General features: G+C 46.9%; 1 protein-coding gene across 1 annotated transcript; it reads left to right on the top strand.

The window, feature by feature from the left end:
- Window positions 1-794: 794 nt before the first annotated feature.
- On the top strand, window positions 795-23,692 carry LOC141762349 (uncharacterized; the record flags this gene model as incomplete). Its single annotated transcript, XM_074626432.1, has 5 exons — window positions 795-2,697; window positions 2,791-4,020; window positions 19,385-20,787; window positions 20,988-21,441; window positions 21,585-23,692. Coding segments are annotated over exons 1-5 (7,083 nt in total), but the record flags the coding sequence as incomplete, so codon positions are not given.
- Between the last annotated feature and the right edge of the window lie 419 nt (window positions 23,693-24,111).

Raw genomic sequence — 24,111 nt, 5'->3', positions numbered from 1 at the left:
GACCCTCAGACCCTGGAAGCAGCTCTAGAGAAAGCACTGGCAGTGGAAGACATCCTCATAGAGGGTTTCGAGCCTCACCCCAGACAGGTGTCGACACGCCCCAAGACTCAAGCCTTTCAGCTTCCTGGACCAACCTCCGTGCCGATGGGCCCAGGACGCCCACCAATGTCACCAGAAGATCGACGGAGCCAAATCTGCTGGAGGTGCAACCAGGGAGGCCACTCACGGCGCTTTTGTCCAGTCCCTGATTCCGCCTTGGGTGCATCGGCGCCGGGAAACGCTCGAGGCTCGGTTTAGAGGGGAGCGACCCGAGCCACCCTTCACTCCCCACAGGTTGTGACACTCAACCGGTGATAAAAGCGCTCCACCTCCCTGTCACTCACGCCCTTTTCCCCCCTAACACATCCAACACTGATGGCTGCCGAGTACCCGCCTTGGTTAATGGTCGGTTGACTCACGCCCTGCTCGACACAGGCTCGACTGCAACTCTCCTTCACCCTGATCTCCTGCCGACTGGAACTCAGCCCCAAGCCACCAATCTTCCGCTAATTACAGTCACCGGGGGAGAAGCTCCCATGCTGGGGAGGTGTGAAACACAGATACAATTGGGGGCCTATTCAGTCTGCCAGCCAGTCTGGGTCGCCGAAGTTAAAGAGGACTGTTTAATTGGACTAGACTTTCTGCGTAGTGCAAAGGCAGTACTGGACTTCAACAAACGGACCATTACGTTCCCGGACGGGACGTCCATCCCCTTTCTGAACGATTCCCTCATTCCTGAAATGACTGAGAAGGTAGTTGGGGACGACGGAATGGAATGGGACCCACCATGTTCTCCTGAACCTCCTCAGTGGGAGGCCCCTTTCACAGAAAGCCTTTTGCCACTGTCCGAAGACAACCTCACAACCACAGACACAGCGGTTCACACCAAGCCACATTTACCTGCAGTCGTACAGGCCGCAACTGTGGCCCCCATGTCTGAGAAAGAGTCAGTGGCCATTACGACTGTCAAAGACCTGTGGGAGAAGAATCGTGAGGGTCTGCACTCGGAGCAGCAGCATAGGCTCTGGAACCTCCTTCATGAGTATCGACACAGTTTCTCCACCAACCCAAACGATGTGGGTCGCACACACTTGGTACAGCACTCCATCAATACTGGGGATGCACAGCCAATCCGCCAGCGGCCTAGGCGACTTCCCTATGCCCGCCAAGCTGCAGCGAACCAGATGCTACAAGAGATGAAGGATGCTGGCATTATCGAGCCATCAGAAAGTCCGTGGGTGTCACCAGTCGTTATGGCCCCTAGGAAGGATGGGAAATTGAGGTTTTGTGTCGACTTCCGACCCCTGAATGACAAAACAGTGAAAGACTCCTATCCACTGCCGCGGATAGACGAGTCTCTGGACTATGTGGCTGGCTCAGCATGGTTTTCGTCGTTGGACCTCCGGAGTGGATATTGGCAGGTGGCCATGGCTCCAGAGGACAAGGCCAAGACCGCCTTTACCATGGGACGTGGCCTGTGGCAGTTCACCACCATGCCGTTCGGGCTGTGCAACGCGCCAGCAACATTCGAGAGGCTGATGGAAAAGGTCCTTGTTGGTGTGCCCCCCGAGCGCTGCCTCGTCTACCTCGATGATCTCCTTGTCCATGGGCCCAGTTTTGATGCTGCACTCGAGAGCCTAGGAGAGGTACTGGAGCGGATCAAGTGTGCGGGCCTGAAGCTTCATCCCGGGAAGTGCCGCCTTCTGCAGCGGGAGGTCTCCTTTCTGGGTCACAGAGTCAGTGGAGCTGGCATTATGACAGAGCCTGACAAGGTGGCGGCTGTCCGAGACTGGCCTACCCCCACTGATGTCCACCGGCTGAGATCCTTCTTAGGATTAGCGTCCTACTACAGGCGGTTTGTGGCTGGATTCTCTACTGTGGCTGCGCCCATGTTCAACTTACTGCGCAAGGACACACCCTACAAGTGGGGACCAGATCAGGATGCGGCCTTCCACCAGCTGAAGCAGGCCTTATGTAAAGACCCGGTGCTGGTTGCACCCGACCCAGAGCTGCCATTTATCCTTGACACAGATGCCAGCGACACGGGCCTTGGCGCTGTACTCTCGCAGCTGACCCCGGAGGGCGAGCGTGTTGTTGCTTACCATAGCCGCACCCTCGATAAGCCAGAGAAGAACTACTGTGTCACTCGCAGAGAACTGTTAGTGGTGATTGACGCAGTGAACCATTTCAAACACATCCTCTGTGGTCTTCCGTTCACCATCCGTACGGATCACGCTGCCTTGAAGTGGCTCATGTCATTCAAAGAGCCGGAAGGGCAAGTAGCCAGATGGATCGAACAACTCCAGGCCTTTCAGTTCACCATACAGCACAGAGCTGGTGAAAGCCACACAAATGCAGACAGTCTCTCCCGTCGACCGTGTGCCCCGGGCTGTCACCACTGCAACCAGGCCGAAGAACGTGAAGCGGCAAACCTACACACTGGAAAGGTGATCTGTCGGGCTCTGTTACCCGACAATGAGAGAGGGTGGAGAGAACTGCAGCTCGAGGACCCTGATCTTGAAATGGTCATAACGTGGCTGGAGAAAGACATCCGGCCACCCTGGGATGATGTGGTTGCCCAGTCTGCCACTGTCAGAGGACTCTGGTCTCAATGGCCTGGAGTGGAACTGCAGGAAGGAGTCCTGAAGAGGTGCTGGCGTGAGCCCGCCACCGGAGAGCCACGATGGCAAGTGGTTGTACCCAAAAATCTCTGCAAGGGAGTTCTTTAGATGCATCATGGATCCCCTGGAGTTGGTCACTTTGGAGTGACAAAGACATTGAGACGGCTGAGACAGACATTCTATTGGGGCCAGAGCAGGAGGGATGTTGAGGACTACTGCCGCCGCTGCGATGCCTGTACTGCCCGTAAAGGCCCCCAAGGTCAGTCTCGCGCACCCTTACAGCAGCATCGTGTAGGGGCACCAATGGACAGAGTGGCAGTCGATGTGTTGGGACCACTACCCCGTACCAGTAGAGGGAACCGGTACGTGCTCGTCGCCATTGACTACTTTACAAAGTGGCCCGAAGCCTACCCCCTTCCTGACCAAGAGGCGACGACCGTGGCTGAGGCCTTGGTGCAAGGAATGTTCAGCCGCTTTGGAACGCCCTCACTGCTCCACTCGGACCAAGGGCGGAACTTTGAATCACAGGTGTTCACTGCGATGTGTAGCCAGCTCGGCATCCAGAAGACAAGGACCACCCCGCTTCATCCACAAAGCGACGGATTAGTGGAACGGTTCATGCGGACCTTGAGTGCCCAGCTGGCCCTCACCACTGCCCCAGACCAGGGTGATTGGGACCTACAGATACCCCTCATCCTCATGGCATGCCGCAGTGCAGTCCAGGAATCCACCGGCTGTACTCCTGCATTGTTGATGTTGGGCAGGGAGCTAAGAACGCCACCCGAGCTGGCCTATGGTCGACCGCCCGATGCACCGGACGCCATGGCTGGGCCAGAATATGCCAGCCAGTTACAGGACCGATTGGAAACGGCCCACAGCTTTGCCCGGCATCAATTACAACAGGCCGGGGTCCGTCAAAAACGCGGCTATGACGCCCATGTCAAAGGTCAGGACTTCCAGGCTGGGGACCTTGCCTGGGTGTATGGACCCAAGAGAGTGAAGGGCCGCTGCCCCAAGTTGGACAGTGCATGGATTGGTCCCTGCTACGTGGTCGAGAGAGTGGGGCAGGTTGTCTATCGTGTCAAACTGGCACCCAGAGGACGCACAGTGGTACTGCACCGGGACAGGATGGCACCGTACCGGGGAGACCAGCAGCCAGCCTTCCCAGGGACACCTACCAGAGCGCAAGCCAGGCCACCTCGCCGCCGGAGAGACCCACCCATGCAGCAGCAGGATGTTCTTCAAGAAGAAGTGGTGACACCGCTTGGTGCCGTAGTGCCAAGGAATGCCTCTGCCACACCCAGAGCTCCTCTGGGGGATCATGGAGTCCGGAGGTCGCAGAGGGAACGGCGATTGCCAGGTCGCTTTCAAGACTTTGCTCTTCCTCGGGGACGAGGAATTAGAGGGGGGGGGCCATGTAGCGACCCTGCAGGACTAACATAAGAGAGACACTTGGGGAGTTCATGGGGGGTAGATGTTGCCCTAGTTAAGCTGGATAGGTCAGGTTCATTAAGAGGGGAGGGCGCAGAGAGAGCAAAGGAGTGTGGGAGAAGGAGGAGGGGCAGAAGAAGAAAGGCAGCAGGAGCACGCCACGTATGTTACGGAGTTTAGCTGATTAGCTAGTTTAGGCTACCACCCTTTTGTTGTTTTGGGCACTCTTCCAACCCCGGGGTTAGCCTGTATCATAGGGTAATAAAACCCGGTTCTCCGGTTAAACTTCAGCCACCTTGTCCTCATCATTTAGCTAGCTAGCCAGCCGTGCTACGGAGCCGCGAGCGCTACAGTACTAATGCGAGAAAGTAAACTTAGATTCCCAATATGTGTTCAGTTTATCCAAATAACGGCTGTTTGGAAATGTCTTGCAACGGTTTTGGAGGTGTGACGGAGCCGCTTACAGGGTGCCTTGAGACCGGCCCGGCCGTCAGTCATGTGACACGTTTTGCTTGAGTATACTTCAGTGTTTACAGTCTGCAAACTTAATCCTTCATTTAGTCGGCAGTACGCAGAACAATAAGTGAATCTTTCAGTATTTCACGATTGTGGATTCAGTACATAGCGGTGCTAATTTCAGGATCTACTCCAGTCCGCTGAGCACTAATAAAGGCGGTGTGGTAAATTATGTCATGAAAGCAGAATAAAGTGTGTATAAGATTATTATTTATTATTTAAAAAAGTTATATCAAAGAATGTAAACACAAAGGCAAACGGTAACATTTATTCATGCTAAACTTGCAAATAAACACATTTTACTAAAAAGTGTTTAGTATTTCTCAATTCTCAGTGACTTCAAGAATAACAAGTTGAAGTTATAAAAAAAATTAAAATGCTGCATGTTATATAAATAATTTGTTATTTATGGCCAGTTGCCTTTTTATTTCTCAGAAACTTGCCAATTTCACAAATAAATTGTGCACAAAACAACACTGCAAAACTGGTATTTTGTGTGATTCTTCAACTAATCACACAATAATGCTTGTCACAACTTTGACTTGATGTGTATTATCCATCAGTAGCAATATCTAGGTTGTTTTATAGAAAAAAAATACAAAAAATTGTCCCATTTGCATCACGTGACGGACACGGGTGTTGTAGTACCGCCGTTTGGCCACTACAAACCAACGACGGTACGTTTTTTTTTACAATTTTCGTATGCTATTTCATTATTAAATTCACTTTGATTCACCATCAATTTTCATAAAACTGCCAATATTCAGTCTTTCTAGTTCATTGCGCTGGTTAGCATTATAGCGAGGCTAATGTTAGCGTTTAGCAGACGCCTGGAACGTCTGGAAGGGTATAGCCAAACAGAGGCAGAGTAGGGGCGGGCATACTGAGTCGGCACGCCCAGCGAGTCATGAAATCTCCCATAGAAATATATACATAGATGCTGCATTGGACGCTTCAGCCCATTGCAGCGATACGTCAACGTGGGCACCATATTGGACCAGGCAAGACTGGCCTGTAACCCTGTACTAGGGAACGGGGGAGCTGCCGTTTTTCTGGATAAAAAGCACTATAACGTCTACATTCCTCAACCGATTTCAACAAGTCGGTAAGCCAATTGGACAGAGGCTATATTGTTAACATCTCTATGTTTGGGGAGCTGGACTTTGACTATGTTGGTGCCTTGGCCTCCAGGAACTAGCCCTGTAGCTTTCAGCCTCCTTCCCCAAGGCACTTTGTAGATATGGCCTCTGTCCACTCGGCATACCCGAGGCCCTGCAGTATGGTATGGGAAGTGGACAAATCAAGTCCACTTCCCATACCTTACTGCAGAGCTTCAGGTATGCCGAGTGGACCTTGTCCAATGGCAATACCTCGGCCAATCGTAGCGACTTGGAATTGGATTTCTGTCTCTCAGAGTGTTTTGAGCCATTTTATCAAATTTCTCTGATTTACTTCAAACTTGGCACACGGGAAGCTCCGCCTGCAGGAAAGGAAAAAATCAATGGTTTTGGAAATATAAACACCGAAAATGTCAATATTAATGTATTGCCAGTGGACACGTTGACCTTTCTTGACCTTTAACCAATTAAGGCCATATTTTGGGCGTCGTCCGATGGCAATACCCGAGTGATTAAGGTATTGCCTTTGGACAACCCCGTCCAATGGCAATACCTAAAGAGCCTGCCATCTGGTGGACAGATGAAGGGTTGCGCTGAGAGCGCAGACAATTCGGGAAAACTTTGTAATATCATAACTCCGCGGGGGAAAGGGCCAGAGCTCCAGTTTTCGGCCCATGGAGCGAGGCTTCTGTATGTAGACATATCCAGGGGGAGTTGCTTGATTAAATGCCATGAAATCCTGCTGATTTTGCCAAGTCTCAGTTAGGCAGAGAAAGTTGATTTTCCTGCCAATGATGATATCATGGATGAGGAGTGCTTTATTGTTAATTTAGCGAGCATTCTGCAGCATAAATGTTGCACTGTTGTTAGTGAATGCTGGGGAATTTAGAGCCCTTTCCCTGATTTTTAGGACCCCGTCTATGTACGTATGTCTGTATACATGTCTATGTATATATGTCTCTATATATACGTATATATATATATATACGTATATATATATATATATATGTCTATGTATACATGTCTTTATATATATATGTCTATATATATGTCTATTATATACATGTCTGAGTATACATGTATATATATATATATATATATACACTCACCGGCCACTTTATTAGGCACACCTGTTCAATTGCTTGTTAACACAAATAGCTAATCAGCCAATCACATGGCAGCAACTCAATGCATTACGTCATCTAGACGTGGTGAAGACGACTTGCTGAAGTTCAAACCGAGCATCAGAATGGGGAAGAAAGGGGATTTAAGTGACTTTGAACGTGGCATGGTTGTTGGTGCCAGACGGGCTGGTCTGAGTATTAAACTGCTGATCTACTGGGATTTTCACGCACAACCATCTCTAGGGTTTACAGAGAATGGTCCCAACAAGAGAACAGATCCAGTGAGCGGCAGTTGTGTGGACGAAAATGCCTTGTTGATGTCAGAGGTCAGAGGAGAATGGGCAGAGTGGTTGGAGATGATAGAAAGGCAACAGTAACTCAAATAACCACTCGTTACAACCAAGGTATGCAGAATACCATCTCTGAACGCACAACACGTCAAACCTTGAAGCAGAAGACCACCCGGTACTAGCAAGGTGTACCTAATAAAGTGGCCGGTGAGTGTATATATTATTGTAAATCAATTAACAACACAAAACAATGACAGATATTGTCCAGAATATTGTACTTATTTTCATTATGAAGTAGAAATGTATAAAGAAAAGAAAACAGAAATAAATAAGTTTGGGGAAATAAATAGGGAAGAAATTGCAAAGGGAAAATAAATAAATAAATACAATTTAATAATTTATAAATTAATTTATTAATTTAAAATAAATAGAAAATAAATAAATAAATTTAAATGTTAATGAAATGAATACATAAATACTACGGCTGTCAATCAATTAAAATAGTTAATCATGATTAATCACACATTTTTATATATCTGTGTTTTAAACTTGGGTCTCTTAAATATTCAGTCTTTATTTTATTTATCCTATTTCAACACTTTTAATGGTTCTTTTGTGTAAATTGTTTTAAGGTTGTATTATGATTGTTTTAACGTTTATGTGAAGCATATAGTGCGCTATAAGTGTTCTATATGAATAGAATTCATTATTATTGTTATTATAACGGTGGCCTTATAAAATTATTTCTGGGGCCGGATCTGGCCCTGAAGCCAGTAGTCTGGGTTAAACTGTCACAGAGAGAACGGGAACGCGCTGCGTGCATTTTACTGACATTAAGCGTCATGATTTCTGGATTTCCTGTTAACTGATCGCTGATATTTTGATGCTTCCAAGTTGCCTGAAGTTTGTTTAAATCAACGGGTTTTTATCAACTGATAAGAGGTCACCTCAGCTGAACGATTAGACGTCACTGGAGAAGATGATCTGGCCTGATGTTTTTTACAGAGGTGTAGAACCGCTGGAAAGGGTGGACCCCACAAGGGAGGAAAACAAGTGTGTGTGTGTGTGTGTGTGTGTGTGTGTGTGTGTGTGTGTGTGTGTGTGTGTGTGTGTGTGTGTGTGTGTGTGTGTGTTGAATGCAATAAGAAAAGTGCTGATATAGAATATTAAAGGCAGAGTTCAACATTGTATTAGTAGTGTAGTATGAGGTTGTATTACTAGTATAGTATGAGGTTGTATTACTAGTATAGTATAATATGAGGGTGTGTGTGTGATCAGGTGGTTCACTGATTTAAAGATCAATATAAAGGTGTGAATAAGAACACATGATGTTTAAAGCAGAGTCCTACCTGAGCTCCACAGCAGCAGCAGCAGCAGCAGCACCAACAGGTGATCCATGACGTCCAGGTAGACCGTCTCTCTGCTCTGTGTGTGCTGTCCTCATTGGAAGAGCTGCAGCTTCACTCATCATTTACTCTTCTTTAGTTTTACACATGATATTTATCCTCCTCTGACCTGCGTGTCTGAGGAACTGATGTGTTGATAAGAAGCTGTTGACAGATTACTAATTATAGCACTGTGGTTTTCTGTTACCGTGACAACCAGGGCAGGCTGAGATGCTGCGGTCTGATTAATGCTGTCAGAGTGTTCTTATCATTTCCTGTTAAATGTGTTGACCACAGCAGAGAGTCGTTCAGAGCAGACTGAACTACAGCTGCAACTAACCGTTATATTAATAGTTGATGAACCTGTCCGTTCTGTTATTCATGGAATCAATCAGTGAGGAAGGGAAACATCAGGAAACAGTGAAACATGTGCAGCACAGTCTGTCAGAGTCTAAGGTGACGTCTTTAAATGTCTTGTTTAGTCCGTCCAACAGTCCAAAAGTCTCTTCAGAGCTGTCGATTCCTGTTGGAGCGTCCCTAAAACTGTTAGCTGTAAAACGATGCTGAGATACGACATGGTGCAGGAGGATATTTTAGTGTTTCAGTGGGTCTGGAGCTGTGAATAAAAACTTGATGTGTGTGTGTGTGATCAGGTCAGGACCGGCTCTGTATGCAAACCTTTTAGAAAAAAAGAAAACGTGGGTGGCCGGCCACATGAACTGAGACATTTCCTGATCTAAACTAACTATTAGCTAATATTGGAGAGAATTGTATGTAGGCCGCATCACTGAGTAAATCTCTCTCAGTTTACATGTCTATGTGTTTAGAAGGAGAAAGAGAGCATGCTAGACCCGGCAGCTCACGGTTTTGTTCCCATAGTCCAAAGGTACTCGGTCTGAAGATACCCGAGGGCCGAGCACCAAAGCAGCAATGAAACAGACCAACGTTTCGTATGCTATTTCATTATTAAAGTCACTTTGATTCAACATCAATTTTCATAAAACTGCCAATATTCGTGCCTTTCTAGTTCATTGCTCTGGTTAGCATTATACAAACGTTAAAACAATGTTCATAGTGTGTGAGAAAAGAATCTTTTATAGATGTTAGTGTTTAGCAGACGTCTGGAAGGTGTCACAGCCCGGCTCTAGAGCTGTGACCAAAACGGGAGACACGCAGGTATACTGAATACATAAAGAGATTTATTAACCTAAAACTGTAAAAAGTCAAAAGAATGTCTGGGAGGAGTCTGTAGAGTCAGTAGTGTAGGGAGGGGATGTGTGAAATTGTGCTGCATGGATGTTGTGCTGTAAAACAAAGACAAAGAACCAAAACCATTTAACAAAGGTGAAATGTGCAAGGAGGTCTGCCGGACCCAGACTGCTGCAGGCTCTGGCTTTAAGCAGGTAGCACACCTGGCCCAGGTGTGTCTCATGCTGCTGATTAGCCTCATCATCAGGTCTGCAGCCCTGATGAGAGAAAGCAAACACAGTACAAGATCCAAACACAGAGGGGCCGTCACAAAGGGTATAGCCAAACAGAGGCAGAGTAGGGGCGGGCACACTGGGTCGGCTCGCCCAGCGAGTCATGAAATCTCCCATAGAACTATATACATAGACGCCGCATTGGACGCTTCAGGCCGTTGCGGCGATACGTCAACGTGGCGCCTTTATGGACCTGGCCAGACTGGGCTGTAACCCTGTACTAGTGAACGGGGGAGCTGCCGTTTTTCTGGATAAAAAGCACTATAACGTCTACATTCCTCAACCGATTTCAACCAGTCGTTATTATATTAAAGGGTTTATGATGTACGAGGAGTAGAAAAATAAAGTTTAGTCTCCAGTTACTTAGAATCTGGATAGTTCATCTCTAATCGCTGCTAGACGCTCAGGAGACGAGTGTGTACCGTAGGCTGACATGAACTGAATTACTGACCTGATAGAAAATAATTCATTTATCAGAAGGAACTGTTAAAACTCACGTTTGTCCAGTATGGCTTTGACTTATTTTCCCTCTTTAAGGTTAATACTTGTAGAGATATCCCTGTATAATATGATATAATGAAGTCTAATGTAATATAATATAATATAATATAATGTAATATAATGAAATGTCATCCTCCGTTTCAGCAATCATGCTTTCAATCTATAGGCTACCTCTAACACTGCTACTTATTGTGTTTGAGTCTCTTTGTGGTTGTTTTGAGTCTCTTTGTGGTTGTTTTGAGTCTCTTTGTGGTTGTTTTGAGTCTCTTTGTGGTTGTTTTGAGTCTCTTTGTGGTTGTTTTGAGTCTCTTTGAGGTTGTTTTGAGTCTCTTTGTCGCAGCCTTTGCGTTTGTTAAATTCTGTCCATTAAAGATGATCTTTACAGACTGTGAACTCTAGTAGTAGTCGTTAACTCCTCTGAGCTGCATTTCTGTGGAACTGATGTGTTGATAAGAAGCTGTTGACAGATTACTAATTATAGCACTGTGGTTTCTGTTACCGTTACAACCAGGGCAGGCTGAGATGCTGCGGTCAGATTAATGCTGTCAGAGTGTTCTTATCGTTTCCAGGTTAAATAAGTCGACCACAGCAGAGAGTCGTTCAGAGCAGACTGAACTACAGCTGCAACTAACCGTTATACCAATAGTTGATGAACCTGTCCGTTCTGTTATTCATGGAATCAATCAGTGAGGAAGGGAAACATCAGGAAACAGTGAAACATGTGCAGCACAGTCTGTCAGAGTCTAAGGTGACGTCTTTAAATGTCTTGTTTTGTCCGTCCAACAGTCCAAAAGTCTCTTCAGAGCTGTCGATTCCTGTTGGAGCGTCCCTAAAATGTAAAGACCAGTTGAAGCGGACCCAGATGCAGACACAGGAGGCAGATGAAAAATTAACAAAAAGGCTTTATTGCCAAAAATTGTGCAGATGAAATGATCAAGGCAGAAAGGGGGCTGGGGTTAAACCAGGCAGGCAGATATTGTAGAGGGCAGGTGTAACCCAGGTCACAAAGAGTTAACACACGGAGGTGTCTTAGCCAATCAGAGCGCAGGTTAAGACAGTATACCCTACTCAAACGCTAGAGGACACTGTCGGGAGAGGACCTGCCGCTGAACGGTAAAAATAAAGCTCAGATAAAGTTGTAAACACAATATAACGTCGTCAAATCATAATGGTAACAGTCTGTACTCTGTTATAAGCTCATAGATGTGTGTGTGAGAGAGGCCCTGCTCACTGAAAGCTGCTGAGCGACACAGAGAAACTCCCGACTCGGTGAGTCGCTGTAATAAATAAGAGCTGCGTCACGATGTGCTGAGCTGACAAGTTCAAGTGGAAAGGCCCAGAGTTAACAGACTTAGCATTAAGCTATGAACAGTGCATTTAACTAACTGTTGTAGAGCTCAACTCAATGAAAGCTGCACTGGGAAGAATATAAAACGTCACAAAGAGTGTTTAGTTGCTCAATGTTTTCTCTGGCTAGTAAAGCTACTGAACGGTTTAATACTGAAGCAACATGAGTTATGGTTTGTCAGGTGTTTTATTTCATGGTATAGTGAATTTGATTTAAATAAAAAGACAGACAGAAGAAGGCAATAGTAATGTGTCAGGTTTACACTATCATTTATAATTCATGTAACATTATTTGCTTTAATTTAAAAAGTATGTTAAGTTAAGATAGTCTCATTTTAACACAGTTTCATTTGTAACTCATGTACTGTGAAGGTTATTTATAATATGTTGATTGTAAAATCTACATTATATGAATATGTGTTGTAGAAGTTAAAGGAATTATTAATTCCTGATGAATCAGAAATGCAGTTGATTCATGAACCATTCTGGCCATGTCAATAACTGCAGGTCAGGTTTGTTTGGAGTGATTCAAAGTTGATGGCGAGCTAACCCAGACGAGACCTCTAGATCCTGGATTGAAGATCCCTGAGCCAAGAGCTGTCAACCTTACCCCTCTTCTGCCATGGCGGTAGGGTTAACATCACAACCTGTACAAGGCTACACCACCCTTTACACTCAACTCCCAGCATCGTGCACAACCTCAAACCCCAGACTCTGACTTAACCCCTTTTTTTGACTTGACTTGGAAAACATTTACCCTCTTCATGCTCCCTGAAACACATTCCCTGTGCCGGTGAAAGGACTGAGTGTTAACCATCACACTGGTTAAAGTGAATGGACTGAATATTCATATTATGGATATGGTGTATTGTGATGCCTTGGTAACGATGTCTATTACTGGAACAGTTGATATAGAATTATTGTAAGTGTTCAACAAAAGCGTGGACTCAAATGCAGACAAGTCTTTTAAAAGGTGTAACAAATATAATATATTACAATAATATTAAAAGGAACTGTGAACAGGGCTGGGGTTCCTGGAGGTCCGAAACGTGGCAGTAATAGAGTCAATACTGAACTCACGGAACGGGGGGCACGGGGAGGGGGTGTCCAGGAATCCTTCCAGAGGAACAGATGAAACCACTTGAGCTCCGAGAGGTGGAATGACGTCGGAGAGTGAACAGGCATGGTAGTAACTAAGGTAAGGATCCAGGTCGAGGAGTGAGCAGGCAGGTTGGAACCAGGAAGCAGCAACAGCTGACGGCTGAACAGAGACCAAAACAGCATGAATCCAAAAATCCAAAAACGAGCATGAGCAAAGTCAAGAAGCAAAATACAAGGAGAGCCTGAATACGTCATGCACCACTGAGGGCGACAGAACGATCTGGCAATGACTGGCAGGAAGACCGGGGTAGATATACTGCAGGTGTGTGTGTGATAGGTTGATTGCTGTCAGCTGCTCCAGCAGTGCCCGCCCAGGAGAAGGAGGAGGAGGAGGAAGGCCACACCTCCCAACACACTGACAGACTAAACAAACAGGGAAAAACACACAGGAGACAAAAGGGCAGGGAAACAGAGGAAACACAAGGAAAGACAGACTGCCAAAGTGATATCATGACAGTAAGGTTGAAACAAGCTGAGAAGTGCTAATATTGAAGCGGGTTATTGTTTTAATATTGTTACTCATTGAATGTTGGATCCAAATATTGAGAATTGAGATTTTGAGATATTGATATTAGGGTGCACCCAGTCAGAGAACATAGTGGGTAAAACTCAGTGGTTCAAACCCAGAGTGTGACAAAAGAAAGATTTTGTTGCTGAGTTGAAACTGAAGCATCTTTGTGCAATTGATCTCTTTACTGAACTCATGGGTAATCATTTTGTTTGTTTGTTATTTTCTAAAATACAAGGTACCAGTTTATAGCTTTTTGTCTATTGTGGTCTTTTGATATTGCAAATAACTTTTTCTGCCTCCTGTTCGAGTTTGGTATCTTCTGATTCTAGTCCAGTATAATTATAGTGATAGGAGCTGTGTGCTACACAGGCAGCGCACCACTTGGGTTGAATCAACGAACTGGCGACGAGGGTCTGAGATGTCCGGGTATAAGTGGTGCGTTGATCATCTGATTACTACTCTCCTGAGAGAACGGCAGAACTGAGCCCAAAACAAAGGAATCCAAGGAACCAGTATCCCTCAAGATTTTAACTGGCACTCTTGCAGGACACCCTACCAACCACAAAAACCCAGCAGACACAAACGGAAGGTAATCTGAAAGCTTACCCCGAGTACCTGCTTTCACATCTACCCGGCCGCAAGACAAAGAAGAACTCGGCACCGTACGAATAGATGCGGTCAGCGCGGTAGATCTAACATTCACATCTCTATTACGCTTGTTCTTTACCCTAAGCGCAGGACATTCAGCTTCCCAGTGCCCCTTTTCCTTACAATAATTACATACTTCAGCATCTGATTGTCCCCCTGACAACCGTTCTGGCCTAGCAGCCCAGTCATCTGACCACTTCCCTGAACGCACTTTAATATCATCATAGACATCATAGACATGGGACACAAAGTCAACCTTGTGCGTCAGGACATACTCATCTGCAAGCGCAGCAGCCTCGGCAGCAGTTTTGACTTTACGTTCATTAATGTAGGTAGCCACATTGCTCGGCAGAGAATTTTTAAACTGCTCCAAGACCATCAAATTGTTATCAAAAGTTTTGACTTCAAGAGCCGTACACCACCGATTAAAGTGAGTACCCAACTCACTGGCAAACTCCATATGTGTCTACTTATCTGACTTTTCCCACGTTCTGAACCTCTGTCTTTAAGCTTCTGGCACCAACTCGTATGCTTTTAACACAGCAGCCTTGACTGAAGAGTAATTTTGGCTTTCACCTACAGGAAGGGAACAATACGCTACTTGAGCCTTGCCGGTTAAGACACATTGCAGCAGCAGCGTACGCTCAGAATCAGGCCAATTTCTACTGTCAGCTACCCGCTCAAACAGCAACAAAAAGGTATCAGGATCACTCTCACAAAACCTGGGAAGCAGGCGCAAATTGCCAGCCACATCAAACCGTGAACACTCTGAAGACACAGGAGCAACATTGAAAACAGAGTCCGCTGTGACCCGACCATCCCGAATCAAACTTAGCTTGTACTGTTCCAACTCAATGGTTCTAAGTTCTGTCTCGTGCTTAACCTTTTCTACAGCCAATTTCTCCCTTTCAACTTGCTGCTGAAGCCTACCATGCTCTAACTGTAACAACAGCACTTCCTTTTGCTGCTCAAAAGTTACGCCAGGACTTAGACCAGCAACACCAGGAGCAGACAACTCAGCTTGTGGCGGTACTGAGTTCCCCAGACTTTAGTTGTTCAGTCAGAAGACTGAAAAACAGTTCCCATCCACATAATAATATAAAATAACATGCCTTCTTAATAATAATAATGAACAAATGCCTCTATATTAACAAACAATTAAGGAAACTGAAATATTGGTTTGTGGTTTTCCTTTTACCCTCCTTTAAAGTTTTCCCAAATAAAATACACTAAAAGAAATGGGTATAAAGGGTTTCATTGAAAATCAACAAATGAATAGAATACAAAAATACAGCCTGCAGGCGTTAGGCTATCGTAAGGCAAGCCAGCTGTTGCACAAATAGCACCTAATCGTCCCAGTGCAGGTAACCCAATTGGTTGGCACTTAACTTGTTTCCCCAACTAGGAGTCGACACTCTCAACAAACAAAACACAAAGATCACAGAATCCCAAAAGGGCCCAAAACAGACCAGCGTTTCTGGTAAAGCTGATAACACATGTTGCATTGAGTGAAGGAGAGATCAGAATGACCCTGGGTGTGCAGTTTCCCTCCTCTTTTAAGCCCTACAGAAAGGGCGTCGTTACACCCTGATTGGCCAAGAGGGGAATGCACCAAGCTGCTCTCAACTATCATTTAAGAGCCAGTCCCCACACCCTGCAACAGGTGAACTGAATAACCCTCTAATCACTCAGCAACTCAACCAGAAAAACACCAGGGAAAAGGGAAACAACAGCAAACACCAGAGAATTGGCAGCTGCCACAAGCTAAACCTGGAACAGACCTGACAGGATGCACCATGACTTTGAAAACGCCATCCTCAAACAAGTTAGCTCCGTTTGTCACCAGCGTCCACTTCAAAATGCTCTGCAATTTTCAACAGCTGCTCTCGACTACAATGCTCCAAAACCTCCTCTGATGGGGCTTTTAGAAAATCCTCAACACCCGCCATACCCAAACCAGCAGACTTACCTCAATGAGAACGAAACACACTTCTGCTGATCGGTTTGATCTGATACATCAACATTACTGGAGTTTTATACCAGAGTGAAGACAGATCACAGATTAAACGTTTTATTGTTTAGTTGTCTTCTGATTCACCATCTAGTTATAATCTGTGTTAACTGTAGGTGTGAACAGCAGACGGAGCATGTTGATGGTGAAGTGATCCAGCAGCAGGAGGACCTGCAGGATCTCTGCTTCACACACCGTCACTGAAGGAGTCTGACACTGAAAGGGGTTTATAACAGCTGACAACTAACACACCTCAAACAACTTTCTGCATTTATTAGAAAGAGTTTTCTTTTGATGATCTGTTATTTCACTCATTCACTTTTATTAAGGATCCAGTTAAATTCAGAGAGAGAAGGAGAGTTTGTCTTTTACACCTTTTACATCATTTAAGTCATTTCCATTCAGTCACTTGAGGCTGATAATTCCTGAACGTCGGGTTTGATATGAGTTACATCATTTACATTTTCCCTGAAACATTCAGCCTGATACATAACTTCTACTGTCAGAATATCAATAACTACAGATGCTAATAATGAATCAATAATATAAAGATATTGATCCAGTAGAGATGGTTCCTGGTCCTCTAAGCAGGACTCAGTTCACAGTAGAGATGGTTCCTGGTCCTCTAAGCAGGACTCAGTCCACAGTAGAGATGGTTCCTGGTCCTCTAAGCAGGACTCAGTCCACAGTAGAGATGGTTCCTGGTCCTCTAAGCAGGACTCAGTCCACAGTAGAGATGGTTCCTGGTCCTCTAAGCAGGACTCAGTCCTCAGTAGAAATACAGACTGCAGCTGTTATTCATGTGCAGGTGTTTGTTAAACAGATAACAGGCTACAGAGAGAAACACTGCTGCTCTGATAACTCTGTTTCTTTATTAGTATTAGATCAGTTCAGACACAAACTCCATCTAAAGTCTCTACAGCTGTTGAAGCTGACTGACAGCTGATCCAGATGTGATCAGCTGCTGCTGTCATCAGAAACGGACGTCGCTTCACGTGACGCTTAAAAGGAAACGACGTCTCATGTCTCTAAAAACATATTTCCTCGTTTCCTCTCTCCTCGAGTCTTTTCCTCGCCTCCTCTGCTCGCATCTCCCGTGGGCGGGACTAAGACGCGAGGAGAGGAGTCGAGGAGAGGAGTCGAGGAGAGGAGTCAAGCCGTATAAAAGAACAAATGGGAAAGACCCAGAGACTTCTCATCATCAGCCTCCTACACTGAACCTGCAGGGACAAGATAACGGCTCCTCCTGCTGGAGGAACGCAGACATTATATAAAGCTGTTCTGCTGTGTGGATAGTTCAGGACAGTCAATCTTGCTTTTGCAATATTCACATGGACACTAAACCACTTACATTTTTCAATTTCATGACTAAATGATTAAAACAGTCTTGGATGGGGATGTTTGATTTTTCACAACCCTTACAACACCACCACTACACAGCCTCAGACAGACAAACACACTGAACAATACAGTAGAGTGAAGCCCTCTCTGCAGGGCCTTCTGCAGAGAGCTACTGCTTGAACTGCATTAGTTTGACCTTTATCAGGCCCGAGCAGCGACAACGTCGGGCCAGCGAAGGCCCGATTGGAACCTGTAGGAATTATTTTTCTTTTTCTTGAAATGAATCGCCTTTTTGAGGACCTCAACATGCTCAAAACGTTGTTTCACTTGGCACACTTATCGGTGAAACATGTAGTATTTTAAGGGTCTCGGGTGCTCGCTAGCGCCCCCTAGAAAGTTGGAAAAATTGAGCTCCCCGCTCCGAATTCACCTACATGTATGAAATTTGGTAGACAGATGTAACATGTGGAGACACACGAATATGCCATTGTGCCGAAGTCAGACATTTTTAATTTAATGTGCGATTTTCGCCGAATTTTAGCGTAACCCTGCAAACATCCTCAGAGGGAGTTTTTCAAACAACCTTTTTAATTATAATAATTATGATTATTATTATGATTATGTAAGGCAGTAGCCTAAATCAGCCACCAGGTGTCGCTGGTGCGCTGTAATTCCCATCCAGAATTGCACAATAGACATGGTTGTCCCTTACAGGACACCGTAGTTAAAAGTTACGTGGGGACGCCATCTTTTTTCCCGTTTACTTTTCTTTATTACTTCGTAAGGTCAGCGTGGCGGCCCGCATCGTAGTACAATATATTAATTAAAAACACCCTTCCTGTTCATCTTTTTCTACTAAATTTATAATTGAGATGTTGCCTTTCACTTATTATTATTATAGATATGTTTTATATGTAAATAGTGGCCGTAATGTTGGCATTTTACCGTGCAGAGCAGAGCAGCACGGTAAAACCCTAACCCTAACATCTTTGGTGCCGTGACCCGGATTGTGGTGTCCGAGACTGAAGAGAAAGAGAGACTGACGGCATCATCCACAACTGTGCTGCTGCTTTGAACTGTGTTGCCATCTATACGTGGAACTGAGCTGGTATCGCCTGCAAAGCGGTGTTTGCAGGATATTCACCTTTTCCAACGTATCCTTTGAAGACTGTAGTATAACTTGTGTGTTCATGTGAGGACTTTTCATGTTTTTTTTTATAGACTGAACTGCTACTTGAGTGGTATATATATATTCTGTGTGAGACTTTCCATTGAAACATTCTGTGACTAAAGTGTTTATCTCATTCAAATTCTTTGAGTTAGGCAGGGATCTGCATTTAATTCAGGCTTAATGTGAGTTGATATTTGTGTTACACATTTCTGTTTTTCATTACATTTTAGTATTCTAGTAGCACATAACATCAACACACACAACCATCCACTTCAAAGCTTAAGTCTTTGGCATCAATTAATCTGAAAAAAAAAAAAAAAAATGTTGAGTGACTACACAGATTCTCTATCGAAGCTGGAGGGCGCCGCTGCTGTGGCACCAGGCCTCCAATTCCCCCCTGGGCCTTCAACAAACCACACTTATGACTCTCCAAATGAGACACCAACCCACCATATGAGTGAGGGGGCAACAGCTGACAACAACACAGCGAGCCGGCAGCAACCAGTGAGGCCGAAGCCTACCAAATGGTTCAGCAGGTTCACTGGCACTCAATTGCAGTACCCCACTCAAGGCCATCAGACAGGCAGGCAGCCCACTGACTCAGGACTAGGCTCACAGCTTACCCCACCTTCGATGCTGTCACCTTATACTGAGCACCATCATACTCCTGATCATGTGTCTATACCAGGCTTTGGAGCTCCAATGCAGACACCCTTGCCTCGCTTTGCCACCAGCCCAGCCTCGAGACCATGCTACCAGACAGACAGGTCAGATCACAACATACCAAGTACAACTGGTCCAGTAGCCCAGCTGGCTGCGCAGACAACAGTGGTCTCTGCCCCCCCATCCCAAGTTAGCATGCACAGGCCCACAGACGTGCACGGTCCAACAGCAACCCGGCCGCCTCAAAGTCTCCCACGGCCCATCTTCCAGGAGGCACAAACTGTACAGCGCCCCACCCCGTCCCTGCTTCACTACTCCCCCATGAACTGTCCAGCTACCTCCCCTAATCCAACTCAGGTTGTTCAACCTAGCTCCCAGGTCTACACCAGCTATGCACATTCCACTCATGCGCCTCAGGCCCCCATGCCAAGTTTTCAACCACCACATGCAATGAACATTATGAATAATCCCCCTGCTGTGCAGACCCCCCAAGGCTCAGAGTACGGACCAACCTCCCAGCTGCCTATGTCACCAGCTGTTGTTCACTACTCACAGGACCTGGACCGTGGTGAAGCGGCCCCTGTTCTCCCATCTGCCACCGGTGCATGGGGCTCCAACACACCGGTGCCCAGCCCCCTGAATGCAACTTATGCAGTCTTCAATCACACAGCGCCTCCCCACGCCCCTGCTCCAGTACACCTCTGGATGCCTGCTTCAGACCCACAAGTTAGTATGTATCCAAATGCTCTACCACCACCTGCACCACTACCTCCATACTCCACCCCACAAATGCACCCATATCAGTCCGAGCCACCATTAAAGACTCCTGGCAGAGCCATAGCCAACCCAAACCCTCCCCTGGCTGCCTATGGTGGGTTCATGCAGACTCATCAGGTGAAGAATGTCCAAGTCTTCACTGGTAATGCAGATAGCAAGATGCTCGTGGAGGACTGGATCCGTGATGTGCAGTATCTCCTAGAGGCAATAGAGCTCCCCATGCACCTCCGCTTTTCCACTGTTGTGCGACACCTGAGTGGTGAGCCAAGAAAGTTGGTTCTGAACCTACCTCCCCATGACCAAACCCCTGAGAAGGCTTTCGAGGAACTGAGGGCAGAGTACAGTGATGCACAGGGCTCCCTAGATCCACTGGCCGACTTCTATGAACGCAGCCAGAGGCCAGGAGAGTCTCCGTGCTCTTATGCTATAGCATTGGAGGCAACATTGCGAGCTGTGGAAAGCCAAAGAGGGGGCAAGCCTTTCCCTGACCGTGATAATAAACTCACCCGGCAGTTCTTAAGGGGACTTAATGATGAGGAGGTGTATGCAAGGATTTCACCAATGAGGCCCAGGTTTTTGAGCTTCCGAGAACTGCAAGCTGAGCTCAGAAATCTAGCAAAAGAAACAAAGAAGTTCCAGTCACAACACAAGGCAAAGAAAACATATGCCCAAGTGCATGTCACATCCGAGTGTGGTACAAATGTAAAGACAGAAAGGACAAAACATACCTCTGAGTTGTCAGAGCTGACAGAGATGGTCAAGAAATTAGCTCTTAGCCAAGAGGAACAGATAGCCAAGTTGTCTAACCTTGAATCGAGAATGGCTGCTTCACCTCCTGTTCCCCCGCCTAGATTTCGGCCATCTCCTGGAACTACAACCCAGAGCTCCAGCGTTACATGCCACCGGTGTGGAAAGCAAGGACATATGGCTCGGGTCTGCAGAGCGATGTTCCCCGAGTCCAGGCCGGCTTGGGCTGGCCAACCGCAGCCTATGACCCCTGCAGAGGGGAACACATCCCACTCAGCTCAGCATTTAAACGACTAGAGTCCATGGTTACCGGGGCAACCATGGGCAAGCAGCAAGACCCCCCACTGCAGATGAGCACAACGCGTGATGGAGGAGAGGACACCCCCTTGGTGGGTCCCAGAAATGAGGGGGAGGTGGAAGTCAATGGAGAAAAGTGCAGGGCTCTCATCGACTCTGGCGCTCAGATAACCAGCATTACCCATGGCTACTGGTGCAACCACCCTGTCCTTCAAAAACAAAAACTACGGTCCTCTAAAATACCAATAGAGGGTGCAGCAGGTCAGAGTGTATCCTACTATGGTGTCCTGAGCATTAACTTGAAAGTGCTGGGGAAAGTACTAATGTCATTCGTGCCTCCAAGAGCCACCTCCAGGCAGCTTATGGTCAGCAATTTCTTCATCAAGTGAAAGAAAACCATCCAGAGTGGTACACCGCTCTACTTGAAATTGGGAGCACAGAACAAAGTGAGATGGATGATCTGGTGGGTCCTGCTGTATACACTGGCCGGAAAATACGCATTCCTGCAGGAAAAGAGATGGATCTAAGGTGTAAGATCAAAGAAGGCCCACAAAGAAAGACCTATACAACGCTGATAGAAGGCCACCCCTCCCTGCAGCTTCCACAAGACCTCTTGGTGGCAAAAGTTCTGGCTGATGTAAAGCGGGGCTGTGCCCCTGTCAGAGTGATGAACCTGTCCCAGCACACTATTATAATCAAGCCACACACTCACCTGGCCAATGCTTTCCTTGTTGAAAATGTTGTGGAGTTTCCAGACAAAACGCAGGGAGGACAGCATAATGATGGGAGTGAAGAGACATGCTTCAGTCTGGATCAAGTGGTGGCAGACGGGGTGGACTTAAGTGAAGCAGCAGTGGAGAATGAGCACCAACGCTCTCTCCTCCAAGAGCTTGTGGGAAGGAACACAAGTGTGTTCTCCCAGTATCCCATGGACCATGGCCACACAAAAACAGTGACACATGACATTCCACTGGTGGACTCTAAGCCCTTTCGGCTGCCATATCGCAGGATTCCTCCATCGCAGTGGCAGGACGTGAGGAAGCTGTTGACGGAGATGGAGACAGCTGGAGTCATCAGGCCTAGTAAGAGCCCGTATGCTTCACCAGTAGTGATCGTAACCAAGAAGGACGGTTCACTAAGGTTATGCATCGACTACAGAAAGCTGAACTCCTGCAGCACAAGAGACGCATTCCCCCTGCCCAGAATAGAGGAGGCCCTTGAAGCTCTGGGACAAGCAAAATACTTCTCCACACTGGACCTCACGTCTGGTTACTGGCAGGTGGAAGTGGCAGAGCACGACAAGCACAAGACCACGTTCAGCACTCCCATGGGGCTGTTCGAGGCCAACAGAATGCCCTTCGGTCTGCAAAACGCTCCATCCACCTTTCAGAGACTCATGACCTGCTGCTTTGGGGATATGAATTTCACCCATCTCCTGATTTATCTGGACGATCTCATCATTTTCTCCAAAACTTTTGATGAGCATGTGGAGAGGTTGCAGCTCGTGTTTGATCGGCTTAAGGAGCATGGCCTGAAGTTAAAGCCCTCCAAGTGCCAGCTCGTGAGAAAAGAGGTGCACTATCTGGGCCATGTGGTGTCCGCAGAGGGGATCAGGACAGACCCTGAGAAGATCAGCAGAGTAAAGGATTGGGCGAGGCCTACAAATCGGAAGGAAGTGCTGCGGTTCTTGGGATTCGCTGGATATTACAGGCGGTACGTTAGAGACTACTCCGCCTTAGCTGCTCCCTTGTACCGCCTCACCTCTGGTGACCCCAGAAAGAAAAAGAAAGGGGGAAGGAAAAACCCGGGTCCCGACCCACCCTTTTTGTGGACTAATGAGAGTGAACAGGCCTTTCAGTCCCTCAAAGAAAAGCTGACGACTGCTCCAGTGCTGGGCTATCCAGATTACAGCCTGCCTTTTGTGCTCCAGACTGATGCCTCAGGAGAGGGGCTTGGCGCCGTCTTGGTTCAAGTCCAGGCTGGAGAAGAGAGGGTCATAGCCTACGCCAGCAGAGGATTGAGCCCAGCTGAGACGAGGTATCCTGCACACAAACTCGAGTTCCTCGCTCTCAAGTGGGCAGTGACGGATAAGTTCTATGACCATCTCTATGGGCGTAAATTCTCAGTGCTGACGGACAATAACCCCCTTAAATATGTGATGTCCTCAGCGAAGCTGGATGCCACAGGCCAACGGTGGGTGTCTCGGCTGTCTACGTTTGACTTTGACATCCAGTATCGAAGGGGAAAGAGTAATGCAAATGCCGATGCCCTCTCACGTATGTCCAACCAGGAGGTCACCCAGGTCCTGCAAACCTGCCCTCAGCGTGTGAGGGCCAGTGAAAAGGGGCATGAGGACAAACAGCCCACCCCAGAACAGGAAAGCTTCCCAGGCGTGAACAGTGCGGCCTCCGAGGAACCTGAACCACAAGAACCTCGATTGCTCAGGTCAAGTGAGCCCTACAGAGATGTCGGGACGGAGTCCCTGCCTGCCATGACAAAACGAGCTCCGGGCAGGGCAGAAGGAGGATCCTGTCATCGGCCCTGTCTTGCACTTTAAAAGCCTGAACCAAAAACCAAGCCGTGGTGAGAGGATCAGTAGTGGCGAGCAAGTACGGCTTCTCTTAAAGGAGTGGAGGAGGTTAGTGATAAGGGATGGTGTCATGTACCGCCGCATCCAAGATGGCCAAAGGGGAGTAGTGGAGCAGTTAGTATTGCCAGTGAAGCTGCATACATCAGTCAAGGCTGCTCTCCATGATGACTCAGGGCACCTAGGATTGGAGAGAACACTGCAGATGATAAGGGAGAGATTTTATTGGCCGAGGATGTTCCAGGAAATCAAAGCTTGGTGCGAGCAGTGTGAGAGGTGCTGCCTCAGAAAGACCCCAACTGCAGGCCTCAGGGCTCCTCTGGTCAGTATTCACAGCAGTGCCC

This window comes from Sebastes fasciatus, chromosome 23 (genome assembly GCF_043250625.1).
Source record: "Sebastes fasciatus isolate fSebFas1 chromosome 23, fSebFas1.pri, whole genome shotgun sequence".
NCBI classification, from domain to species: Eukaryota; Metazoa; Chordata; class Actinopteri; order Perciformes; family Sebastidae; genus Sebastes; species Sebastes fasciatus.
Note: the sequence above shows the minus strand (reverse complement) of the source record. Positions and strands in the feature narration are given on the sequence as shown.